The 24,048-nt window shown below is 36.9% G+C and overlaps 1 protein-coding gene across 4 annotated transcripts; it reads right to left on the bottom strand.

Annotated features, from left to right (window-relative positions):
• Window positions 1–17,771: 17,771 nt before the first annotated feature.
• On the bottom strand, window positions 17,772–23,216 carry LOC127128087 (ABC transporter C family member 10). Of its 4 annotated transcripts, XM_051057337.1 has the most exons (13): window positions 22,907–23,216; window positions 22,420–22,473; window positions 21,866–22,188; window positions 21,737–21,786; window positions 21,549–21,624; window positions 21,287–21,475; window positions 20,811–20,881; window positions 20,294–20,633; window positions 19,401–19,721; window positions 19,181–19,267; window positions 18,416–19,009; window positions 18,148–18,312; window positions 17,772–18,046 (listed from the first exon to the last, which is right to left on the bottom strand). In XM_051057337.1, the coding sequence occupies exons 3-13, from the start codon at window positions 22,058–22,060 to the stop codon at window positions 17,885–17,887; spliced, it is 2,250 nt and encodes a 749-aa protein (XP_050913294.1). In that variant the 5' UTR covers window positions 22,061–22,188; window positions 22,420–22,473; window positions 22,907–23,216; the 3' UTR covers window positions 17,772–17,884. The 4 variants fall into 4 exon arrangements, with proteins under 4 accessions (XP_050913294.1, XP_050913292.1, XP_050913293.1 ...); XM_051057335.1 differs by having other exon boundaries at window positions 20,294–20,881; XM_051057336.1 differs by having other exon boundaries at window positions 20,294–20,881; window positions 21,866–21,928.
• Between the last annotated feature and the right edge of the window lie 832 nt (window positions 23,217–24,048).

Genomic DNA, 24,048 nt, shown 5'->3' with positions numbered 1-24,048 from the left:
TTTAGGAATTGGACAAAACATATTTGAATTAAATGCATTAATTTTTTATTTTTAATTGAACAAATGCCAATTAAATTTTGTTGACCATTTGTATTGACTTGTATGAGCTTGCTTATTGTTGTTGGGCCTTGGTCAAGGTTGATTTGACTTTGTCAAGTTAATATCATTGGATTTAGGGGATTGATGAAATGTACATTCCATCTCCCAAAATGAATGAATGATATTAATTTAATAAGAGTCCTCCTTTGACCAATTTGTGATCTCATTCATCCCCTTCCCACTTCATCTCATTCCTCTTCTCAATTCATTCATTCCATTTGGCCTATGACATCTCAAAGTCCTAATGCTAGTTGATTGAAAAATTGACATGAGTATGGATGAGATTAGGCCACACCTTTTGCATATTCTTTTTTGTGTGTGGTATGTTTCATGAGCATAGTTCATTATACTATGTCTCTAACATGCATTAACACCAAAATTCTATTGCCCGACCTTAAATAGTTGTGACTTCTACATAAGTCCAATTACGATTGCTTAACATATCGCTAAATTATTTACACAAAAGGCATAAGCATTCTAGTTAGTGAGATTGTAAGTCTCCCCTATTTCATGGTATTGTGTGGAAACTTGGCCTTCTTTCCTTCCTTTGGAAGATGTTTTGCTTCAAGGATCCATGCTTTTGATAATTGGGTTAAGTATTCTCCAAAGAATGTCTTGAAAAAGCAAAAGCAAAACAAAATTAACCTCTAACCTACTAACTATTGACTTTTAATTTCAAGCTTTTACTTTGATGTAATTTTCCTTTTGCACTTTATTTCATTTGCCATTATACATATCATTCTAATTGTTTATGTTAATGCAACTTTCACTTTGTCCATTTGGACCATATTGTGTGATATATTTTGTTTGTATATACTTTGTTTGTTTGTGTGGTCTTTGACCATTAATGTACATAATAATCATAAAAACCATAAAAAACTTTTGAGTGGACTGTTGGCTTGATCTTGGACAAATGGACTTAGAATCTAGGAAACCTCCATAAGCTAAAGGACTTGGCCAATGCCAGTTTATGAAGAACCAAGTGCTTGCAATTTGAAATTCATCTGATATATCATTCAAGATCTCTCTAAGTTCATCTGCAACATGATCATCGTGAAGCTGTTATTTTGAACCTGTGACTTGTGGAATTCACCTGTTACGTGGGCTATTTTGGAGAAGATCATGGAATGGATAAGCTTGGATGTGGCCATACTTATTTGATGCCTTGCTCTTCAAGATAATATAATTGTGCATTTGTGTGTGTTGCTTGATTCTAAAAGTCCAAGGGAATTTTGGGTTTCTATTGACATTCTTGTCTATTGGATTGCTACCCACTTGGTTAGATCTTTTTAACTCTAAACTTTTAATTTTGTACATAGGATAATCTATTCATCTTCTCCCCATTTCTTTAATTTCAAAATCTCTCCCTCCATTTTTTTAAAATCTTCTTTGTGTGAACTATTTTTGTTCTAAACTTTGATCACTTTTGCAAAAAGATAGAAACTTTAGCCTTATGCCATTGCATTTTCAAGCTTCTTTTCTTAAATCAAACTTGTAAATAAACTTAACTATACTTGACTTAAACATTCAAAAAGCCAAAAAGAACTAACTCATTCAAACCATTTTTGGACCTTTGTGCCTTTCAAACTTATTTTTAAAAACAATGCATTCACTTTGAAATTTGTATCACGAACTACGAGGTTTTGATCCCTCATTTTTATGTTGGTACGTAGGCACAAGTCCGAAGGTCTTGTCAAACACAAAAAATATAATTAATGAATTCTTTTCTCATCACCCCCATTCTATTTGTTTGTAAACATCACTTTATACAAAAATACATATGCACACAAAAAGGGCTCCCTAGGAGTACCTATGACACTTAGGGTGCTAACACCTTTCCTCTGTGTAACCAACCCCCTTACCTGTGATCTCTGATTTTTATTAGTTTTTAGTTGAAAACTTCTTACTTATTGGGTTTTGTCCGTAGTTTTCCCTTTTCCCTTGGAAACAATAAAAGCGCGGTGGCAACTCTTGTTAATTGATCTCTAGCTTGTCAATAGCTTAAGGATCATGAATTTCCTGCTACAGAAATTAAGTGGCGACTCTGTTGGGGAGTAGTCTCTAGTGGGTTTAGCCTACTTTTAGTGTGAATATATTTGTATATATGTGATGTTTGTATATATGTATGTGTGATATAGTTTGCTTGTTGTCCTTGGTGATCTCTGAGTGGTGAGATAAGTTCTAACCCAAACTTGAGTGCAATTAAGATATGAGGATGGTATAGTCACGTTCAACTTGTGTGGAGCAATCCTTAACAGGTTGGCTTGAGATCCATCTGCTCAGTGGAGAATCCTTTGGATTTGGAAATGTCACACAAGTATTTGTGGTTAGGCATTACTATTTCTAATTGGGTCTGAGAAGCTGGGGACCTTAAAACATTTAACCCATCTTGGCCTATTTAGGACGTAGTACGGAAACTGTTCAAGTGTAAACTTGATAACAATTGTTACGCGATACTACACTCAGACGAGTTTCTCTTGAGAATATTATGGGGCGATGAGTCAGTCATCTTAACCTGTAATATCCGATATATGGAATTAAGACTCTGAGGACTTTTTAGAACATGATCTATAGGTTTTATCCTTAGTTCACTCCTTTGGGATGGTTCTTACCCAGACTCCATTCTCGTGACTTGCAACAAACCCTTGATTCTTGGTTGATCCAATCAAGTCTTGTCAATATCAATGGAACTTGGGTGTTGATAAGGTGTAAACCATAATCCACCAAAATGGATGATTGATCTTAACAATGACTTGATTCATCCCTTGACCTTTATTTGCTTGCCTTGTGTGTGATCCCTTATTTGTGATTGTTGCATTCATGCATTCATGCGTATCATAACATTCATCACACGAAATTTTCAAGGAACTAAGGTATCATTTGCAAATATTTTCAGACCATGGATTGTGGACGAAGGAACACTAAGAAGTACAGTTTCAGATGTCTCGACTTGAAAGAGTTAAGGAAGCTAGCATCGTTCGTATTAGATCCCTTGGACTTCAAACAACGTCATGCGAAGCTTCTATCCATCTTGTCTGCTGATGTAGTTGAAGGACTGTTGAGTGTATTGGTGCAGTGTTAATCGATTGCATGCATTTAAAATTTGAAAAATGGGTACCACGACAATCAGTTGCACTACTTCTAAATGTAATTTTTGGGGAAACAGGATATAAACACGTTTGATGAAAATCAATTTTCATCCCATGACAATCGATTATCGTAGGCCAAATTTTGAAAATTTCTGTTTTGATGTTCGTTGCATTGCTCGACGATTTTGGCCGTAACTTTGGTTTCGTAGGTCCAAATGAGGTGTTGTTTGAAATGTTAGAGAATTAACATGCCAAGCTATCTCATGGTAGTGACTGGTGAGATAATTGAGTTGTAGTTGTGTATTCACTATAGGAATGTACATTACATGTATGACCAATTAGTGAATCATTGTGTTTACTTAATGACAAGTTGATGTTATAATGACTTAACATGATTGAATCTTGTGTGAATATGCATTTGATGAGGTACTACTATTTGGCGTGGTTTGTTAATTGTCATAAAATTGATTAATTGATATGTATTGAAAATGATGTTGTGTATAATGGTGATAAATGCATGGTGATAATTTTGGTGATTCTTTTAGTGATAATGGATGTTGTTATCAGTCATGCATCATGGTGTACAAACTTCAGTCCAATTTTAGTATGCTTTGCTCCTATGGTTGAGAATCAGGAGCGAGTTGATGATTCCATATGGGAATCAATGAAGCTTTACTTATGGTGATGATATCGATTTAGCGTGCTTTGGTCCTATGGCGAGGATTCAGGAGCGAGATGGACATGTGTTGTCTATAATGGTACCACATGCATAAATTTCACGTTGCATTATGAGTCACATTTCATATATATATATATATATATATATATATATATATATATATATATATATATAACTTCAGTCCAATTTTAGTAGTTGATTCCATATGGAAATTAGTGAAGCTTTACTTATGGTGATGATATCGATTTGGCGTGCTCTGGTTCTATGGTGAGGATTTAAGAGAGAGATGGACATGGGTTGTCCATAATGGTACCACATGCATAAATTTCACGTTGTGTTGTGACTCGCATTCAATATATATATATATATATATATATATATATATATATATATATGTGTGTGTGTGTGTGTGTGTGTGTGTGTGTGTGTGTGTGTGTGTGTGTGTGTGCGTGCATGTTGTTATGAATGGATGTGTGAATATGGTGGTGTTTACTGTGTAATGAATGTGTGTTATGTTGTATGTTCCCTACCTTAGTATTCTTTACACTATTTATATTGAATGTTGTTTCTCACCTCCTTTGGTTTTTTGTCCACCATAAACATCTTGTATATACTCATGAGTGATCATCGTTGTTGTGTGTGAAAGGTGACTTGTTGGAGTCATTCTTCGCTTCTATTTGTCGCTTTATCATACATTAATGGTTTTTAGTGCTTAGACCATGTAACATCGGGGACGGGAGTTTGTTATATTTTATGTTGATGTTAATTTTATTGTTTTAGAGTTTATCACTTTATTTATGAAGTTGCTATGAAATGTTTTTCCACTGCGTAGTTTCAAATGATTTGATGTGTTTTCGAAGAGTTGTCGTTGGTGACAACTTAAATTATCATGTAAATATTCTTAAATAAGTTTTGTGGTTTAGGGTGTTGTAAAACCCTAATTTTGACCCTAAGATCCCTCATGGCATCATATCATTTGCTCAATGCATTTGCCTCAAGGATCATAGCATGTGTGGCTCCTTAACCCTAGGGTTGGGACTTGTGAGAGTGGTTTGAGACCACCAAGCATGATTGTATTGTATATTATTGCTTTTATTATTTTTATTACTAACCAAAAGCACAAAAATATGTCACTAACTTTTTTTGTTTTGAAGCTCAAGTGATCATGTGCTCCCTTTGCTCCTAGGAGGCTCCCAAGCTCAATGAAGTGGCTAGATGAAGATGAAAGCAAGCATGACAATGGTCCATAAAGCTCTCAATCATAATATATGTCTCCCAAGTATTTAAATTTTCCAATTTGATCAAGATAAACCAAAGGGCTTGAGGATTGTTTCCCAAGGAAACCCTAATTCAACTTGCATTGATTGTGCCTTGCTCATGAAGCAACCTCAACCTATGATCAAATTTAATCAAGGGAAGTTATTTCATTCATTATTTTATGCCTATATGAGCCTATGTGAGTATCCTAAATCATTAATTCATCAAGATTTGAGGTTTGGCCTTGAGAAGTTGACCAGTCAAGTCATCTGACTAAACTGAGGATCCCTGAGACCTAACTTTTGATATGTTTGTCAAATGAAGATGACCCCAAGAGTTTAAATATTCTTAAGAACCGTATGAACAACTTTCATGTTCATCAAAAATCCATTTTAAACTTGTAAGGTTATCATTCATTTCAAACCATTATAGGTCATTTTGACTGAAACCCTAATTTTGGGTCAACTTCCCAAAGACCTAACTTCCTTATTTTTTATAATTTTGAGGTGAGACCAATTGAATTAGAAATCTTAAGATGTCTACTTAAACTGTTACGTTTGGCAAAATTTCATAATCCTAAAAGAAACACATGTGATAATACAAAACATTATAGGTCACTTTGGACCAAAGCCACTGAATTTGAAAAATGTCCAATTTCAATTGCCTATAACTTTCTCATTAAAAATCCAAATGATGCAAAATTTTAGTCCCGATTGATCATATTGAAAACATCTACAACTTTGATGTTGGAGGTCTTTCCATTTGAGGCTTGCATCATTTAAACAGAAGGGCTTGAAGTTGATCACTTTTGGTAAAAAAATTCAAACGAAACCTAGACATGTTTTGTACCTCAAACTTCAAAGCCAATTTTCATAATTTTCCAAACTCCAAATGGATTTTTGCCCAACATAGCTTTTGTTCCTTGTGTTAAGAGCTTTCCAACCATTACTCACATGACCATGTTTGGATTTTCCATGTGTGATTTTCGAAGGGCTTAATGTTTATGATCAATTATGCAATTCACATTGAAACTTCACATGCAAGCAAATGCCAGGCCTTGTGCACATCCAATTCACTCCAAAATGATCTCAGCTTGCAACTCCATTCAATTTTGGGCCTCACATGCGCCTGTACAGGCCCATGCATGGAGGACCCAATTCTCATGCACACGAGCATTTCATTACCTTGGATCAAGCTCAGCTATAAATACATGTGCTTGCTCATTCAAATTTCAAACTAAAGGTGATCTAAAACCCTGCTGAATTAGAAACACAACCTCACTCAAAGGAATTTCAGTTTTCATTTCTCAATTTCAAGCTTGAAGTTCAACATCCTTAGTTGATCTTTAAGTCTTAATTCCTTAGCCTTGCTTCCTCATTACCTCAAGATCAAATTGGAATCAAAAGCTTGAAGAGATCGTGCTATTTAAAGCTGCACTTCAAAGGTATATCACCAAACTGTTTTTATTTAAATCTTGTTATACAATGTGAATTTCGCCAGTGGTGGTCTTAATTTCATGAATTGAGACATTTCAGATCAAACACCATGATCTTCAAGCTCAGATTTTTCATTAGATAGAAACTCTGAGGAAGATCCAAGGTTACAGGGGTGATGTACATCACCCCAGCTTCATTTTGGTACCATTGCTTTTCATTTTGGTTAAGGTTGAAAACCCTACGCGTGGTGGCCGGAGTTTGTTCTCTGGCCGGAGAAGATGGTGGTTTCCACCACCATCCCCACGTGGATGCATATGAGCCTTTGGATCTCATTTAAATGTTATAATCATGGCCTTTGCTTTTGTTGACTATTTTTAATTCATTGTGTAACGCGCTTGACCAAGGCCTATGGTATGACAGCGCTTCTAGACCGTGTGATGATGCCACGTCAATTAATGAAACAGACCCAATGGGCGCTGATTTTTGCTATTTTCTATTTTCTGTTTTAATTTCTTTTAATTCCTTTTATTTTCAAAAATTCATAACTATTTTATTTGAAGTTACAAAAATATGAGACCAATGACAAAAAAATTCTTGAAATATCTAGTTCTATAATTTGATTTTTAATTATTTTTGTGACTTCATTAAATACTTTTTGTGAATTATTTTGTTTTTAATAGTTTTTAATTCATTTTAAATACTTTTTGATATCTGAAAATTCCAAAAATATTTTCTTAACACATATGGATCATGATATGTCAATGAAAAATAGTCTCATCAATTTCTTAATTGATTTGAGATTTTAATTCATTTGTGTTATTTTTCATTGTTTTTAATTGATTTTAAATAGTTTCTGATTTCAAAAATAGTTGGAAAAATTTATCAAACCTTGTTTGACCATGTTAGACCTATGAGAATTTAATTGAACTTGTTTAAGTTGATTTGAATTGAATTTGAGGTTTGACCATATTTTGTCCATTTTAGTTTTGCATTTATTTTAATTCCAAAAATACCAAAATAATATATTTGACTTGTTGACTTCTAATCTTCATTTCTCTTTTGTTTACCATTGGTTGATGATGATTTGATTCACATTAGACCATTTGTGTTTGACACTTTATTTCTTTGTCCATTTCATTTCATCTTCATCTTTTTCTTTTTATTTTGGTCAATGAGTTAATGTTTTATGGTTGGTCTTGACATATGAGAGGCTTAACCTTCTTTGATCCAAATCAAACTCAACTTGATCCAAGATCAAGTGAGTTGCTTTGTGTCCAAGATAGGTTGCTTCTTGGTCAAGCAAAAAACCTAAAGTCCATACAAGGCCCTCCTTCTTTTCTTTTGGCATGGCAAGTTGTAGGAGCTTGGCTTACTAGTCATGATCTATAACTTGTGTTTATTTGCCTATAGTTTTACTGACCGGCCTCAGATAGGTGTGATTACTACATTAGTCCACTTACGATTGCTTAACATAGCGCTAAATTGTCTTATGACACACTAACATTAACTACTAACTACTAACTTTAATTCAAGCATTTAATTTCTTGCAATTTACTTTAATGCAATTTACTTTCTTGCTCATTTATTCATATTGCTTTTCCCTTTGCTCACTTGAGCACATACTTTATGTTTATTGTCATTTTCCCTTTGCTCATTTGAGCTCATTATTGCATATAAATATATTGTTGCCTTGTGTTTGTTTTGTTTTTGTTTGTGTGAATCAAATGCAAAAAGGAGAAAGGACTTAGAATTAGGACCCTACCTATGCTTAAAGGAGTTCAAAGCAACTTGGTCTCATGCCTTTAGAATTCTAAACTTGTTGAAGAGCAACTAGGCCTCATGCGTTTAGAATGCTAAATCTTAAAGTTGACTTCAAAGGATCTCCTAATCTAATCCCATTCTTTGTATATTCCTCTTATTGTGTTGTGAACATTTTTGATGTTTGCTCTTGTGTGATAGGGATTCCATCTTGAGATAGTAAGAAGGACCACTGGCATGAGTAACCAAGTTAAGAGAGACAAGCCAAATGGAGATCCTAGGAGCTTGAATATAATATTTGTTTGATTGCTTGAGTGATTGTTAAGTCTAAAGGAAAGGAGCATCTTGAATCATCTTTATGATCTCAAGAAAAGGAACTCCAAGGGTTTTATCTCTACTCTTATCTTTGTATACTTTAGGACTAGCCTTCTCTTCTTCTCTCCACTCTAACCCAAAGCAAACTCATTTATGTGCAAACTTTGACTTTGTTTCAAATTAGAAACCTAGGCCTTATGCCTTTGATTTTTAAAAATCTTTTCATTAATACTCATTGTGAATAAACATTAATTCAACTTTGACCTCATTTTGTAAATACTTCTAACTTGTAAATACAACTCACTTCAAGTTGTTTTTGTGGTTCCAATGGCCACCTTTGTTAAACCCTTTTTCCATGAACATTAGCCATAGGTTTGAGTTATCATAATGGTTGATGTAAACCTCACCTTATCCTTAGTGATTGGACTATAAGTCTTCCATATTTATTATAGGGTTGACCCCTCACTAGTATGTTGAAGCTCTCCTCACATGGTGGATTGCTGGTTTAGGTTGAGTTTTCTCCCTTTGATAACAAAAGACCTTAAGGCTTTTGGTCAAATCATTTCACAAATCTTTTGAGATTTTTACCCCGAACTACGAGGTTTCGAACCTACCTTTGTGATGGTACGTAGGCAATGGGTTCATCCATTCAAACAACAAAATTGTAAATATAATGTATATTCTTTTCTCATCCCCCAATCTTTTGCACATATTGTCACAAATACCAACCTACAACACACATTTGCAAAAATAGGTTCCCTTAGAGTACTAAGGATATTTTAATGTGCTTAAAACCTTCCCATTTCATAACCAACCCCCTTACCTAGATCTCTGACATTTTTATTAGTTTTTGATTTGATAAAACCTCTTACTTGGTTTTTGTTTGCTTTTTAACCTTTCCTTTGGATAAATAAAAGTGCGGTGGCGACTCGAATTGTATGCTTACTTTTGGTTTAGTCAATAAACCATAAGGTAACGAATACCCCGCTACAGAAAAGTGGCGACTCTGCTGGGGAGATCTATAAGTTTGCTTCTTAGTGGGTTTAGCCTACTTTTTTCTTATGTGTGTTGTATGTTTATATTTATTTGTGACATATTTTTTGTGCAAATTTGGGATGACTGTATTGTTTGTAATGTATGAATTGCTTGATATATCAATTGCTTGTATGCTTGGTGGTGTCTTGTGAGATGAGTTCTATACTCGAACTCGAGTGCACTTATGATAGAAGAATGGCATAGTCTTGTTGACTTGTCTGGAGTTATTCCTTAGCAAGTTGACTTGCAAGCCCATTCACTTGGTGGAGGTCTTATTGGGATCAATAATGTCACACGAGTAGTCATGGTTAGGCATTACTCTTTCCAATATAAACCTTAGAAGCCAAGGACCTTAGATTACCTAGCCCATATCGGCCTATTTTAGGACGTAGTGCGAAGATCGTTCAAGTGTAAGATTTGATACGATTTTCATGTGATACTACACTCATAAGAGTCTCTCTTGAGAATATTTTTGGAATACGAGTAGTCGTTTTATCTGATAATATCCGAAAGATGAGATGATGACTATGGGGACCTTTTTAGAACATGATTGTCAGGTTTAACCATAGTACACTCCCTTTGGGTGGTTCTTAACTGAGACTCCATGCTCGTGACTCACAACAAACCCTTGATTCGCGGTTGATCCGTTCTCATATATCCTAATATCAATGGAACTTGGGTGTCGATAAGGTGTAAACCATAATCCACCAAAATGGATGATTTATATTGAGGATGACTTGAGCCATCCCGTGACCTTTGTGTGGTGTGACTTGCTGGATCCTTGAGTGTGATTGTTGTATCCATGCATTCATTTTCATCCATATCATCAACAAAGAAATTTTCAAGGAACTTAAGAGGTCTATTTGCAAATTTTCAGACATGGACAAGCAAAGAAGGAATACGAAGAAGTATAGTTTCAAACAACCCGACTTGAAAGAGTTAAGGAGTTTGACATCTTATGTATTAGATCCCTTGGAGTTAAAAGCTCGCCATGGGAAGCTTCTGTCTATTCTGTCTACTCAGGTGGATGAGGGTCTGATGAGTGTGTTGGTGTAGTCCTACAATCCTCTGTATCGGTGCTTCACTTTTCCGGATTTCCAGCTTTTGCCTACCCTTGAGGAGTATGCCTATCTTGTGGGTATACCTATCTTGGATCATTTGCCGTTCAGTGGTTTGGAGAGGGTTCCTACTTCCCAAGAGATTGCTGACATGCTTCATATAGATGTATTTGATGTTGTTGCTCATATGACTACCAAAGATGGAATTCAAGGTCTCCCATCTGATTTCCTCATTGCCCAAGCTACTTTGTTTGGGAAGGCCATAAGTGAGGACGCCTTTGAAACCATATTTGTACTTCTTATCTATGGGCTAGTGTTATTTCCCAACATCTACAATTTTGTGGATGTGAAGGATTTTCTCTACTCTTAATCCCGTTCTGACTCTTTTGGGTGACACTTATTTCTCTTTGCATATGAGGAATGCAAAGGGTGGTGGATCCATCGTGTGCTATTTGCCTCTGTTGTACAAATGGTTTATTTCGCACTTGCCTCAGACGATTGCCTTCAAGGAGAACAAGGGATGTCTACGGTGGTCTACGAGACTTATGTCTCTCACTAATGATGATATCTTTTGGTATAACCGTGTGTATGATGGCGGTCAGATTATTGATTCTTGTGGTGAGTTCTCCAATGTACCTCCTCTTGGTACATGTGGTGGAATTAACTACAAACCTGTCTTGGCTCGCCGCCAGCTTGGGTTCCCCTTAAAGGATAAACCTAATAAAATTTTGTTAGAAGGTGTGTTCTTTAAAGAGGGTAAAGATCCCCAGAATTTGAAGGGCAGGATGGTCCGCGCCTGACGCAAAGTCCATAGGAAGGGAAGGAAGGAGCTTGGTCCGAAGAATTACATTGCTTTGGAACCCTACACCGCTTGGGTGAGGAAGAGAGCTCTTGAGTACCGCATGCCATAGAATTATCCGAGACCTACCCCTATGGTTATGGTTGGGCCTTCAACCCTCCCTAACCAAGGAGTAGAGAAGTCGAGAGATGAAGACCGGTCGCGTGCTTGGATTCGTGAACGAGAAGAACTTCTTCAACAACTTAGAGATAAGGATGCAGTGATAGAGTTTCTAGAGCACCAGGTTATTGATGAGCATGACAATGTGGTTACTTCTCTTCTTCCCCAGTCATCCAGGTTTTGGAAGAGGAAGTATGATCAACTCGCCAAAGAGAAGGCCGACATGGAAGCAGCTTATGAGAGGGAGGTGAAGAGGCTTCGTGCAGTTTATCTTCCGGTCTCAAGAGCTTTGGACGATTGTTTCTAGGGCTCCATAGGATGTTCATTTTCCTTCTCTCTTATATTGTATTTGGTTACCAAAACTGTAGTACTTCTTTGGTGTAAAGTTTTTTCCAAATATTATTGCTATGAGTATTGCATATATGTCTTAAAAGAGTACTATTTTCAAATATTTGCAAATAGATCTCTATAAAGTTCCTCTGATAAAAACAAATCATATGCACAAACATTGCATGCATCATATGCATAAGTAGGTTTTGTTCAGCTCAGTGGTCTAACTCTTTGCTCTTCATTTATTTTGAAGACAAGCTGACGCACCGGTATAACATAAGAGCTAATATTCCAAAGATTATGGAGCATCTAGAACAAGAGAACCAGGAACTGAAAGACGAGATAGCTAGGCTGACTTCCATGATGGAGTCAGTTTTGGCTTCCCAGAGCCAAGCCTCGCCCACTCCTACAACTCCTCCCCAGAGGACTGTCATATCAGAGGTAGCCTCTTCTACTGTGCCTGCTGCCACATCCCATTTTGCTCTAACCATGCCAGCCGGGTTCCCCTGGGGAATGCCCGCCAACTTTGTGCCCGAGGGTTTTGGTCCAACTCTCGCTTCTCTGCCGATATCTAGCCCGGTCCTTTCTGTGCCACCTCCCGTTGTGCACACCTTACCAAGAGTTGAAGACACCATCTATCATTCTAAGCCATCTGAGGGCCCATATGTTTATGAGAAGATGGACGAAATGAAAGACCAATTCCTTGAGCTGCGCAAGGAACTGAAGACTCTGAGGGGTAAAGACCTCTTCGGTAAAAGTGTTGTTGAGTTGTGCCTTGTGCCCAACGTGAAGATCCCTATTAAATTCAAAGTACCTGACTTTGAGAAATATAAGGGTAACACATGCCCTCTCAGGTATCTTGTGATGTATGCTCGCAAGATGTCAATGCAAACAGACAATGATCAGCTTCTTATCCATTACTTCCAGGATAGCTTATCAGGTGCCGCACTCCGGTGGTACATGGGGCTGGAGAGTGCGAACATCCGCTCCTTCAACGATCTTGGCGAGGCCTTCCTAAAGCAATATAAATACAACATGGATATGGCTCCTGATAGGGACCAATTGAGGGCTATGTCCCAGAAAGAGAAAGAGACCTTCAAAGAGTACGCCCAGAGATGACGCGAATTGGCAGCTCAGATAGTGCCACCCCTTGAAGAGAAAGAAATGACAAAGATCTTTTTGAAGACTTTGAGTTCTTTCTAATATGAGAGGATGATCGTCAGTGCTCCCTCGGACTTCACAAAAGGGGTCCGAGAGGGACGTTTATCCAAGGATGAAGGCTCTTCAGCAAAGAGACATGGGAGCTTTGCGAAGAAGAAGGAGGGAGAGGCATATGTCGTGTCCTCCCATATCAAGAGAAGACCCTCTGTGAAGAGGAAGAACGTGCGTCCTGCCGTTAGCCAACACCAGCTGGCTCATATAGCACCTGTCTTTAGAGAAGTTCAACAACATCAACAATAACAACAACAATATCAACAATAACATCATCCACAACAACAAGCCTACCAGCCTCGAAACAACAATAACACCAGTACCAACTACAAGAAGAAGTGGGTCACTTTTGATCCGATTCCAATGACTTATGCTGAACTCTATCCTTCTCTGATTGATAGAAAGTTAATTACTCCATGAGACCCTCCCGCTGTACCAACCAACCCTCAGTGGTGGTACAAGCCTGAATTACATTGTGTATATCATTCTGGTGCTCCCAGACATGACGTGGAAATTATCATCCCTTGAAGACCAAGGTGCAAGACCTTGTGAGAAGTGGGATTTTGTTTTTCGAGGATGTAGGTCCTAATGTGAAGAAGAACCCATTGCCCGAGCATGGGAAAGCTGCTGTGAATATGGTCCAGGGTTGCCCTGGTAAATACAAAGTCCTGTATGTTAATGATATCAGGCAATCTTTGGTCGAGATGCATAAACTGTTGTGTGGATACAGTCACTATGAGCATGACCATGATAGGTGCCAGGTGTGCACTATCAATGAAAGAGGATGCCGACAAGTTAGAAAGGACATCCAAGAGATGCTGGATCAGGGTATGATTGAAATACTTCAGAATCGTAACGAGGATGAAGTTGATGTTATCTCTCCTGTATTCAGGATTCTAGAGCCTGTTGTCATCAAATATGATGGCAGCAAGAAGAAGGTTTCTCCAGCTCTTGTAATCAAGCCAGCGGGTCCTGTCCCGTATTCATCTGACAAAGTTGTTCCCTACAGATACAATGCAAACATGCTAGAAGATGGAAAGGAGATGCCTTTGCCCTCAACTTCCGTAGTAAGCATTTCTGACGTCAGTGGTGTGACCCGTAGTGGTCGTGTTTTCTCGGCACAGCCGAAACCCCATGAAGACGTTGTGAAGAAGGCTATTGTTAATCCTGCTAGTCTCGTGGGGACTTCTTTTTCGAATAATCCTGTTGTGAAGGGTGTTGACCCTGTTGTTGATAAATCTGTAAAAGCTCCTGTCCCGGTTGGCCAGTCTGGCGATTTGAGAGAGGATTGTGATGAGATGCGGAGGCTCATCAAAAGGAGTGAATACAACTTTGTTGATCAGATGCTACAAACTCCATCAAAGATATCTGTGTTATCTTTGTTGATGAATTCTGAGCCATACTGTGAAGCTTTGCAGAGGGTGTTGGACATGGCATACGTGGACCACAATGTCACAATTGAACAGTTTGATAGCATTGTTGCAAATATAACCGCTTGCAACAATTTGAGCTTCTGTGATGCTGATCTTCCCGAGGAGGGAAAAGACAATAATTTGGCTCTACACATTTCTATGATCTCAAGAAAAGGAACTCCAAGGGTTTTTATCTCTTCTCTTATCTTTGTATGCTTTAGGACTAGCCCTTCTCTTCTTCTCTCCACTCTAACCCAAGCCAAACTCATTTATGTGCAAACTTTGATTTTGTTTAAAATTAGAAACCTAGGCCTTATGCCTTTGATTTTTAAAAATCTTTTCATTAATACTCATTGTGAATAAACATTAATTCAACTTTGACCTCATTTTGTAAATACTTCTAACTTTTAAATACAACTCACTTCAAGTTATTTTTGTGGTTCCAATGGCCACCTTTGTTAAACCCTTTTTTCATAAACATTAGCCATAGGTTTGATTTATCATAGTGGTTGATGTAAACCTCACCTTATCCTTAGTGATTGGACTATAAGTCTTCCATACTTATTATAGGGTTAACCTTGAAGCTCTCCTCACATGGTGGATTGCTGGTTTAGGTTGAGTTTTCTCCCTTTGATAACAAAAGACCTTAAGGCTTTTGATCAAATCAATTCACCAATCTTTTGAGATTTTTACCCCGAACTACGAGGTTTTGATCCTACCTTTGTGATGGTACATAGGCAATGGGTTCATCCATTCAAACAACAAAATTGTAAATATAATGTATATTCTTTTCTCATCCCCCCAATCTTTTGCACATATTTTCACAAATACCAACCTACAACACACATTTGCAAAAATAGGTTCCCTTAGAGTACTAAGGATGTTTTGGGTTCTTAAAACCTTCTCATTTCATAACCAATCCCCTTACCTAGATCTCTGACATTTTTATTAGTTTTTGATTTGATAAAACTTACTTGGTTTTTGTTCGCTTTTTAACCTTTCCTTTGGATAAATAAAAGTGCGGTGGCGACTCGAATTGTATGCTTACTTTTGGTTTAGTCAATAAACCATAAGGTGATGAATACCCCGCTACAGGTGTTTTTAATGATGACAATAGAGTTTGATCTGCAAACTATAAGAATTTTAGTGGGAAATAAGGGAAGGATCAAACTAGTGGAAAACCGTATAGTGCTCCAATTGATAAAGGGAAACAAAAGGATGATCAAAAGGCTATAGGTGGGAAAGAGCGAAGTGGGGGAGGGGCTCCTACTTCTATGACATGTTTCGAATAGGGTGAGTTTGGACATTGTGTTCATGAGTTCAAGAGCACAACTGTGAATTGCTTCAAGTGTAGGAAGCCATGTCATCGAGTTGTTGATTGTAGGAGTAATAATCTAACTTGCTTTAATTATGGAGAGTGGGGTCATATTATTACTTAATGTGAGAAACATAAGAAGGCTCATTCTAGAGGGAAGGTTTTTGCTTTAAGTGGAGTAGAGACTACTGCATCTGATAACCTGACTAGAATTATGTGCTTTATTAATACGAGTGTGACACATTCGTTTATATCTATCGAGTGTGTGTCAAGGTTAAATTTGTAAATGTCTGCTAAGAATGGTAGCATGTTCATTGATACCCTAGCTAACGGTTCAATGGCTACTTTGTTGGTGTGTTCAAAATGTCCTTTGACAGTTTTATGTTGAGATTTTGGGATTGACTTATTGTTTTTTCCTCTAAATCAACTCGATGTTATTCTGGGAATAAATTGATTAGAGTTCAACCATGTGTTTATTATTTTTTTTGAGAAATCGGTGAATTTTTTTTAATCCGGAGAGAGTACGGAGTCTAGTTTCATGATCGTGAGGCAGGTATAGATGTCCTTGAGAGAGAGTGCTCAAGTGTTCATGGTGCTCACATCCTTAAGTAAGGGAAGCGATATAATAATTACAGATCTAACTGTGGTGTGTGAGTTTCCTGAATTGTTCCTAGATGAAACTAGTAATTTGCCATCGGAGCGTGAGAGAGAGTTTGCTCTAGACTTAGTACATGGTACTAGTCTTGTGTTGATGGCTATTTATAGGATGTATGCTTCAGAGATGAGTGAGCTAAAGAAACAGTTAGAGGATCTACTTGAGAAGAAGTTTGTTTGATCGAGTGCTAATGTTGTTAGTCAAGAAGAAAGATGGTATCATGAGGTTGTGTGTTGACTATCGATAACTGAACAAGGTTACTATCAAGAATAAATATCCACTTCTGAGAATTGATGATATGATAAATTAATTGGTTGGTGCATGCATGTTTAGTAAGATTAATCCAGATTCAGGTTATCATCAGATTCATGTAAAGTCAGACGATATTCCGAAGAATGCATTCAGAATGAGATATGGTCACTATGAGTATTCAATGATGTCATTTTGTGTGTTTAATGCACCTGGGGTGTTCATGGAGTACATGAATAGAATATTTCATCCGTACTTGGATCTGTTTGTGGTTATGTTCATCGATGATAAATTGATATATTCGAAGTCTGATGAAGAGCATGTGGAGCATCTGAGAGTTGTATTCACTACAACAAACAAGATCTTAGACAGCGCTTTTTTTAGCCTTAGACAGCGCTTTAAAGCGCTGTCTAAACCTCCGCTGCTAAAGGTTTAGACAGCGCTTTTTTAAATCTTAAAAGCGCTGTCTAAGCCCCCCCCTTAGACAGCGCTTTGGCCAAAAGCGCTTTATAAGACCCTCTTATTTTAAATTTTTTAGGTATACCTTAGACAGCGCTTTTGAAAAGCGCTGTCTAAGCCCCACCCCCTTAGACAGCGCTTTGGCCAAAAGCGCTTTCTAAGACCCTCCTATTTTAATTTTTTAGGTATACCTTAGACAGCGCTTTTCAAAAAGCGCTGTCTAAGCCCCCCTTAGACAGCGCTTTCTAATCCCCCCCTTAGACAGCGCTTTTTACAAAAGCGCTATCTAAGGTATACGAAAATTTTTGAAGCTTTTGTTTTAAACCACATTTTTTCCAGGTTTATAAACCAGAATTTCTACCTGTTTTCAACTAGATTTTGACAGACAATTATCACATTTTATATATGCCATTTTGGCCTTTTTTCTACCAATTTTTGGCTAACAAATATATATATATATACCAATTCAAACCAATTTTGCCTTAAATGTATCAAAATATATACAAATTTATGTACACATTTACAAGTCATTACATATACTACAAATGTACACATTAATTACACAAATTTATGAACAAATATTGAGCTCTATCACGAAAAAACGATCTTCTTCTTCAAAAGCCCTTATTGTCACAGCACCAGCAACTGATTCTGCAAGATGATTAGCTATAAAGGATTTTGTTGTGCCATTCATCCGCATCAGTTCTTTTGCTGTAGCAAAGTAGTATCTCTGCATGAAAAAAAAGTTAGACTTATCAACTAGCACATTTTAAATCTATGAAAAAATACTATAATATATCAATGTTAAAATTCAAAGAATTTGTTCATTACTTGCAAGCGCGGTGCAAAATAAATCATCGGTATGGAGACAAACAAGACTTGCCAAGTAACTACTGCTAAAACAGTTAGACTTGCATAACAAGTCGTAGTAGCTGCCACAGCAAAAAGAAGGCCAAATGGAACATCAAGATCAACAATGCTAAGATCAGAAGAGACCTAAACAACGAAATAAGAGTCAAAACATAAGTATTTGTATTTCCCTTTCATTGCATTAAACTTAAATGAAAAACAGAAAATAGATAATGTTAAGCATGCTTACCCTACTGAGTATACGTCCCAAAGGCGTCGAATCATAAAACAGCATAGGTGCACGAAAAAGGGAGTTTAGTAGTTGTAAAAACAAAGACTTCGAAGACTGAAGACCCAGAGCAACTGTAAGAAGACTTCTCATGAATAAGAACACTGTTGAAGTAACTCCAATCAACAAGTAAACTAGAATCAATCTCAGAGTGCTGACTTTAGGATTGTCAACATTAGCAGCCATCCACGAGTTTTGCAATATCTGACCAATCACAAATATAAGGTGAAATAGAGAAGCGATCAAGAAGTATGCGTATCCTTTGTTCTGATTCAAATACTGTAAGTATGGCTTAAGGCCATGGTCTCCTATCTCTCTCTCTTCTTGCTTAATCAATTGATCGCCTTTTGGTGCTTCGAACTCCTTTTCCTTCTCCACGTGTATTTTTCTTATCTCTTTAGCAGAACTTGAATGTCTTTCAGAAGAAGTAACATCCATAAGCCCCTCAGAACCAGCAGTTTCTCTGTGAGCATTCACAAGATCCTGAAAATCTTTGCATGATGTTAACAAATCATGATAAGTAGCAGCCTGTAGGATTTCTCCATCTGACATCAACTGTACCGCAAAATTTGAATGCATAATTTTCAGTTAGCCGAAGATTAAATAACAACTGCTAATTTGAACGCATAACAAAATTTACAACTATTGATTACACGCAGAAAAAGAAAAGAAAAGCAAATAACAATGAGATAAACATAATCAGTGATTTAAGATGTATAAAATTACCAAAACAAAATCAAATGCTGGAAGAAAGTCAACTTGATGAGTTACAAGCAAGACCGTCTTCTCAGCAAGTCCTTCCATAATGTATTCCTGTCAAATTAATAGCGTCATAATCATATAACTATTTTATAAAAAGTGTGTGCGTGCATGCTTGTAGGAAGGAAGCATTTGAAATATTTACAATATTTGAACACAGTATGAGAAGAAAGGATGTTGACCTTACATTAAACAAATTTGTGGCAGTATGTGCATCAACAGCACTGAATGGATCGTCCAAGAGATATATATCAGCATCCTGATAAAGAGCGCGAGCAAGTTGAATTCGCTGCTTCTGACCACCACTCAAGTTAACCCCTCTCTCTCCTATTTCAGTGAGATCACCATGGGGAAGCAACTCAAGGTCTTTCTCTAGTGACGACCTCTGAAGTGTTTTCTGATATTTTTGAGCATCCATAGGTGATCCAAACAATATGTTATCCCTTATTGAACCTGTCTGTATCCATGTTGTTTGAGACACATACGCAAACTTCCCATAAACATCAATCTGTAATTCAGAAAAGATAACAAATACCTCTTAATATTAATTGTCAAATGAATGACAGAAAGTTATAATTATTGAAAGTATGACAAAGTTATAATGGTAATGCGATGAAACTTGTGTTGTAACTTTGCAACTGGTGTATTGCAAAGTACAGTGATAACTATCACTACCAAGGAGGCAATTGTAGCTAGCCCAACGGCACGGAAAAGTATTACTAATGAGATACATAGCTGAAAGCTAGTAGTCCATGTTTGGTGAAACCAAAACGGAAACTCTCCGATTCTATAAGCATCCACAGTCACATAATTCATTATCTCACCGCTAGAGTGCGTCAATCTAGCAGAATTGGATAACCTCAGTTGCTTTTTATAAACGGCTGCAGTTAGCAGCGACCTAACTTTGAGACCGATGAGTCTCGAGCGGAAGTACCACTGCCTTTGTGACAGGGATTCTATAATTTTTATTACGAAAAGTGCTATAGCCAATACAAAACCTTCGTATTTGAAACTCTCATAACCCTCGGCAACTAATATAAAGGAATTCAAAAGCATAGGTCCAGAAGACATTGCAAGTACCTTAAGCAATGCAAAGAATCCAGAGATCAAAATTTCTCTCGAATGACATAAAACCATTGTCTTCAAAACAGATGGTTGTGAGGATGGATCCTTCTGATTTTGCTTGTTTAATTGCTCTAGAAACATCGAATAACAACTTTCTGCTCTATCTTCCTCCCTCAACATCGGCACATCTTCGTCCTGAAGTGTTTTCTCTTTACCACTTTTCATCAAAGAATTCAGCCACCAAAATGAAATCCTACTGAAGAATCCAGCTTTCGCAAATAGTGTCACGCGGCTAACGGAATCGTCTTTATTCGACTCACCATTTAAAGGAGCGTAAAGGCTTCCATTGATTTCTCTGTCAGTGTCGCTACACTTAGATTCCCTATATGTGCATAATAGCAATAAAATTGCCCCAGGAAAAGATAGAACATCCACTCCTACTTTGAAGGACAAGTGCATACTAACGATTACATAAAACAAGGATAAAGCACAGTTTATAGCAGAAACTAAGAAGATTAGAATAGAAAAAAACCTTAACCATGCTCTTGGAATTTGTTTAAACTTAAGACTTAATGTTAAACCAACTAACAACCATGTTAATCCCTGAAACAATTCCAGCAACCACAAATCAAGAGGCAATGCCGTTTGGTTTTTCGTCAACTTCTCTTCTAAAATCCAAATGCCATAAAACAAGTGCACCAACCCAAGGACACCATTTGCTATTGCAGAAACTAGTTGCAGAGTTGAATATCTTTCCCTATGTATAAGACTATATTGTTTTCCTTACAAACATCAACATTTTTCTATTGTCAACTTCTAAACTCAGTTTTTATGAATCAAAACAACTTCAACAAGAATAATACACTAAACTCAGTCAACAAGATTATGCACATAATGAGAAAACCTATCATGAAGTAGAATGGTGTTTACTTATATATCCTATTAGATTTAATATCTGTTAAGCAACATTATAAAGTTCAAATAAGTCACCAAAAGTAGGAATGGTACCTCTTGATAAGCAACATTATAAAGTGAGAAAATGCTGTACACAATAATAGATGACATTAATGGCCAGTTCAGGAAGAGGTTTTCATCTTTTTGGATTATTTTGTCGTCGTCATTACTTATGTTTCCAGTTTCTAAAGCTTCAGCATCATCAATAGACTCATTGCTTAGAGGGTGGTTGTGAAGTGTTTCCTACAGTGATGCAGGAATTTTGTGATCAAATGCTTATACATGTTTAACAAACTATGAAGTTGCTTACTCATACCGGAAGCCAGATGCATGCAATTGCTACCACAAATGCAAAAGCTGATACTGACAAGGAAGGCAAGAAATATGGAAACCTGCATGGTTTATGTTTTGACAATTAAAATAATCACATCAACAATAAGGATCGAAGGAAAAGCTGAATTGTTAGAACTTTATGATACTAAAAATCAAGTAAAATCCACTTACTTATCCCAAAATGAGTCTTTTGGAAATAGATGAGGGTATTTCACTGCTGGCTGCAATGTAAATTTCACACAGTATTAGCGAAACGAATAAAAGTGTCTTCAATTAAAATAGCTATGAAGCATCAAGTACCTGAGCCAAATAACCTCCCAATGCTGGTCCAATTACTAAGCCTATACCCCAAGCTGCACTGAGCTGAAACCATATCACGTTATGAATTATTATTGTTGAATGCAGAAAATATATCAATGCATAGACCTTGCAAGTTTCAAGTGAACATTCAACAATACATTCACTTGGCAGAATTATGCCAACAGATGGTAACATGAAATCATTTGCACAAGATAATATTGCAGCCAATTGACAATAGAAATTAACATCATAGGCTATTTCATAACAGCCTTTGCATTCCAAAAGTTGCAGTTAATAGTCTGCAGGTTTGAACCAAGCCAGGCCTGCAACAAAAATGGAAAGCTAATTGAATTGTGTTGTTTTCTAACCGCCATTGTACCTAACTAACAACCATGTCTAACAGATTCTCGTATAGGAATATGATGAAACTAAATCTAACCAGTTCAGCAGGTTTTACATTGCAATTGCCTCCTAACAAAACATGCACTAGCAAAACTAACAAAATCTGCATTTGGAAATTCCGCAAACTAACAACCTGCAGTTCAAAAGCATACCTGCACTAGTAAGTCATCATTTTGATCCATAGAAAACTTCATTCATCTGGCAACCTGCAATTGGCAGTGGTAACAATTACTAACCTTGCATTGCAAAACCTAACCAACTAACTAACGGTTCTAATCAAGTCTAACAGCTTCAACTGATTCCAACATAAATCACATTGCCCTAGAACTAACAGTGTGAGGCATATCTAACTAACTTTTCTTTAATCCAAGTTAACAGAGTTAACTCTGTTAACTCCCTCATGATCTATAAATCACCATTCACTCTTCAACTTGAGGGCACTCTTTCATTTTCCCAGAAAATCGATTTCAGATTTCTCAAATTCTCTCAATCATAAATCCTCGCAATCATTCATTCACTGCACATTAATTGAACCATTAATCCTCTCAATTCTCACATGAATACCACCATAGAAGTAAGAGGAAGAAGAAGTGAAGCAGAAGAAAGAAGGGAAGAAGGAGTTCAGATTGAAGATCATACCTGCAATTATCTCTTGCTACCTCTGCGAGTTGCTCTGAGCTCGAAATACTCTTCTCTCCGGCAGGTAAGTATCACTCTTCATCTTTAATCATCACTCTGGTTACCAGCATGTAAGGGAGAGGCCGAGGAATCAAATCCCTAACCCTAGGGACTTTGGTTTCTCCAATTTGAGATTTAATTTTTGATTTTGTTGTTAGGGTTCGTATGGGATTTCAACTTGATTTAGGAGTTTTAGTTTGAAATAGGTGAAATTGATGTGGGATTATGTTAGATCTCGTGGAGTGGATTTAAATGGCATAATTTTTTTTTTAATTGAAAGACTTTAAACAGCGCTTTCTCAAAAGCGCTGACTAAGGTCTATATTTAAAAGCGCTTTCTAAAAGCGCTGTCTAAGGGGGGGTCTTAGACAGCGCTTTCTAAAAGCGCTGTCTAAGACCCCCCCTTAGACAGCGCTTTCATTATTTTTTTAGAACGTTTTCCGTGTTTTATTTTTATTTTAACCTTAAACAGCGCTTTCTTTTAAAAGCGCTGTCTAAGATGCGCTGTTAAAAAACCTTTTTGGCGTAGTGATTGCATACCTTGAAAGAGAAGAAGATGTATTCAAAGTTATCTAGGTGTGTGTTTTGGTTGAAGGAAGTAAGTTTCGTTAGTCACGTGATTTCTAGTGGTGGTATTGTTGTTGATCTATCGAAGATCGATGTTGTGTTGTAATGGGAGACTATGAAGTCTGTTATTGAGATCAAGAGTTTTCTTGGTTTGTCTGGTTACTACAGAAGGTTTATTGAAGGCTTTTCGAATTTAGCATTGCCTTTGACTCAGTTGACTCAAAAGGGTCAAGTTTATGTATGGAGTGTTCAGTGTGAAGAGAGTTTTCAAGAACTCAAGAAGAAGTTGACGTTTTCTCCAATGTTGATTTTGGGGAGTCCAAGTGAATCCTTTGTTGTGTATTGTGATGCTTCAAAGATGGAACTAGTTGGTGTATTGATGTAGGATGATTAGGTTGTGGCTTATGATTTTAGGAAATTGAAAGTTCATGAGAGGAATTATCCTAAACATGACTAAGAATTTGCAGTCGTGGTGCTCATGTTGAAAATTTGGAGGCATTATTTGTTTGGTTCCAAATTTGAAGTGTTCAGTGACCA

The sequence above is a fragment of the Lathyrus oleraceus genome, chromosome 3 (genome assembly GCF_024323335.1).
Source record: "Lathyrus oleraceus cultivar Zhongwan6 chromosome 3, CAAS_Psat_ZW6_1.0, whole genome shotgun sequence".
Classification (NCBI taxonomy): domain Eukaryota; kingdom Viridiplantae; phylum Streptophyta; class Magnoliopsida; order Fabales; family Fabaceae; genus Lathyrus; species Lathyrus oleraceus.
Note: the sequence above shows the minus strand (reverse complement) of the source record. Positions and strands in the feature narration are given on the sequence as shown.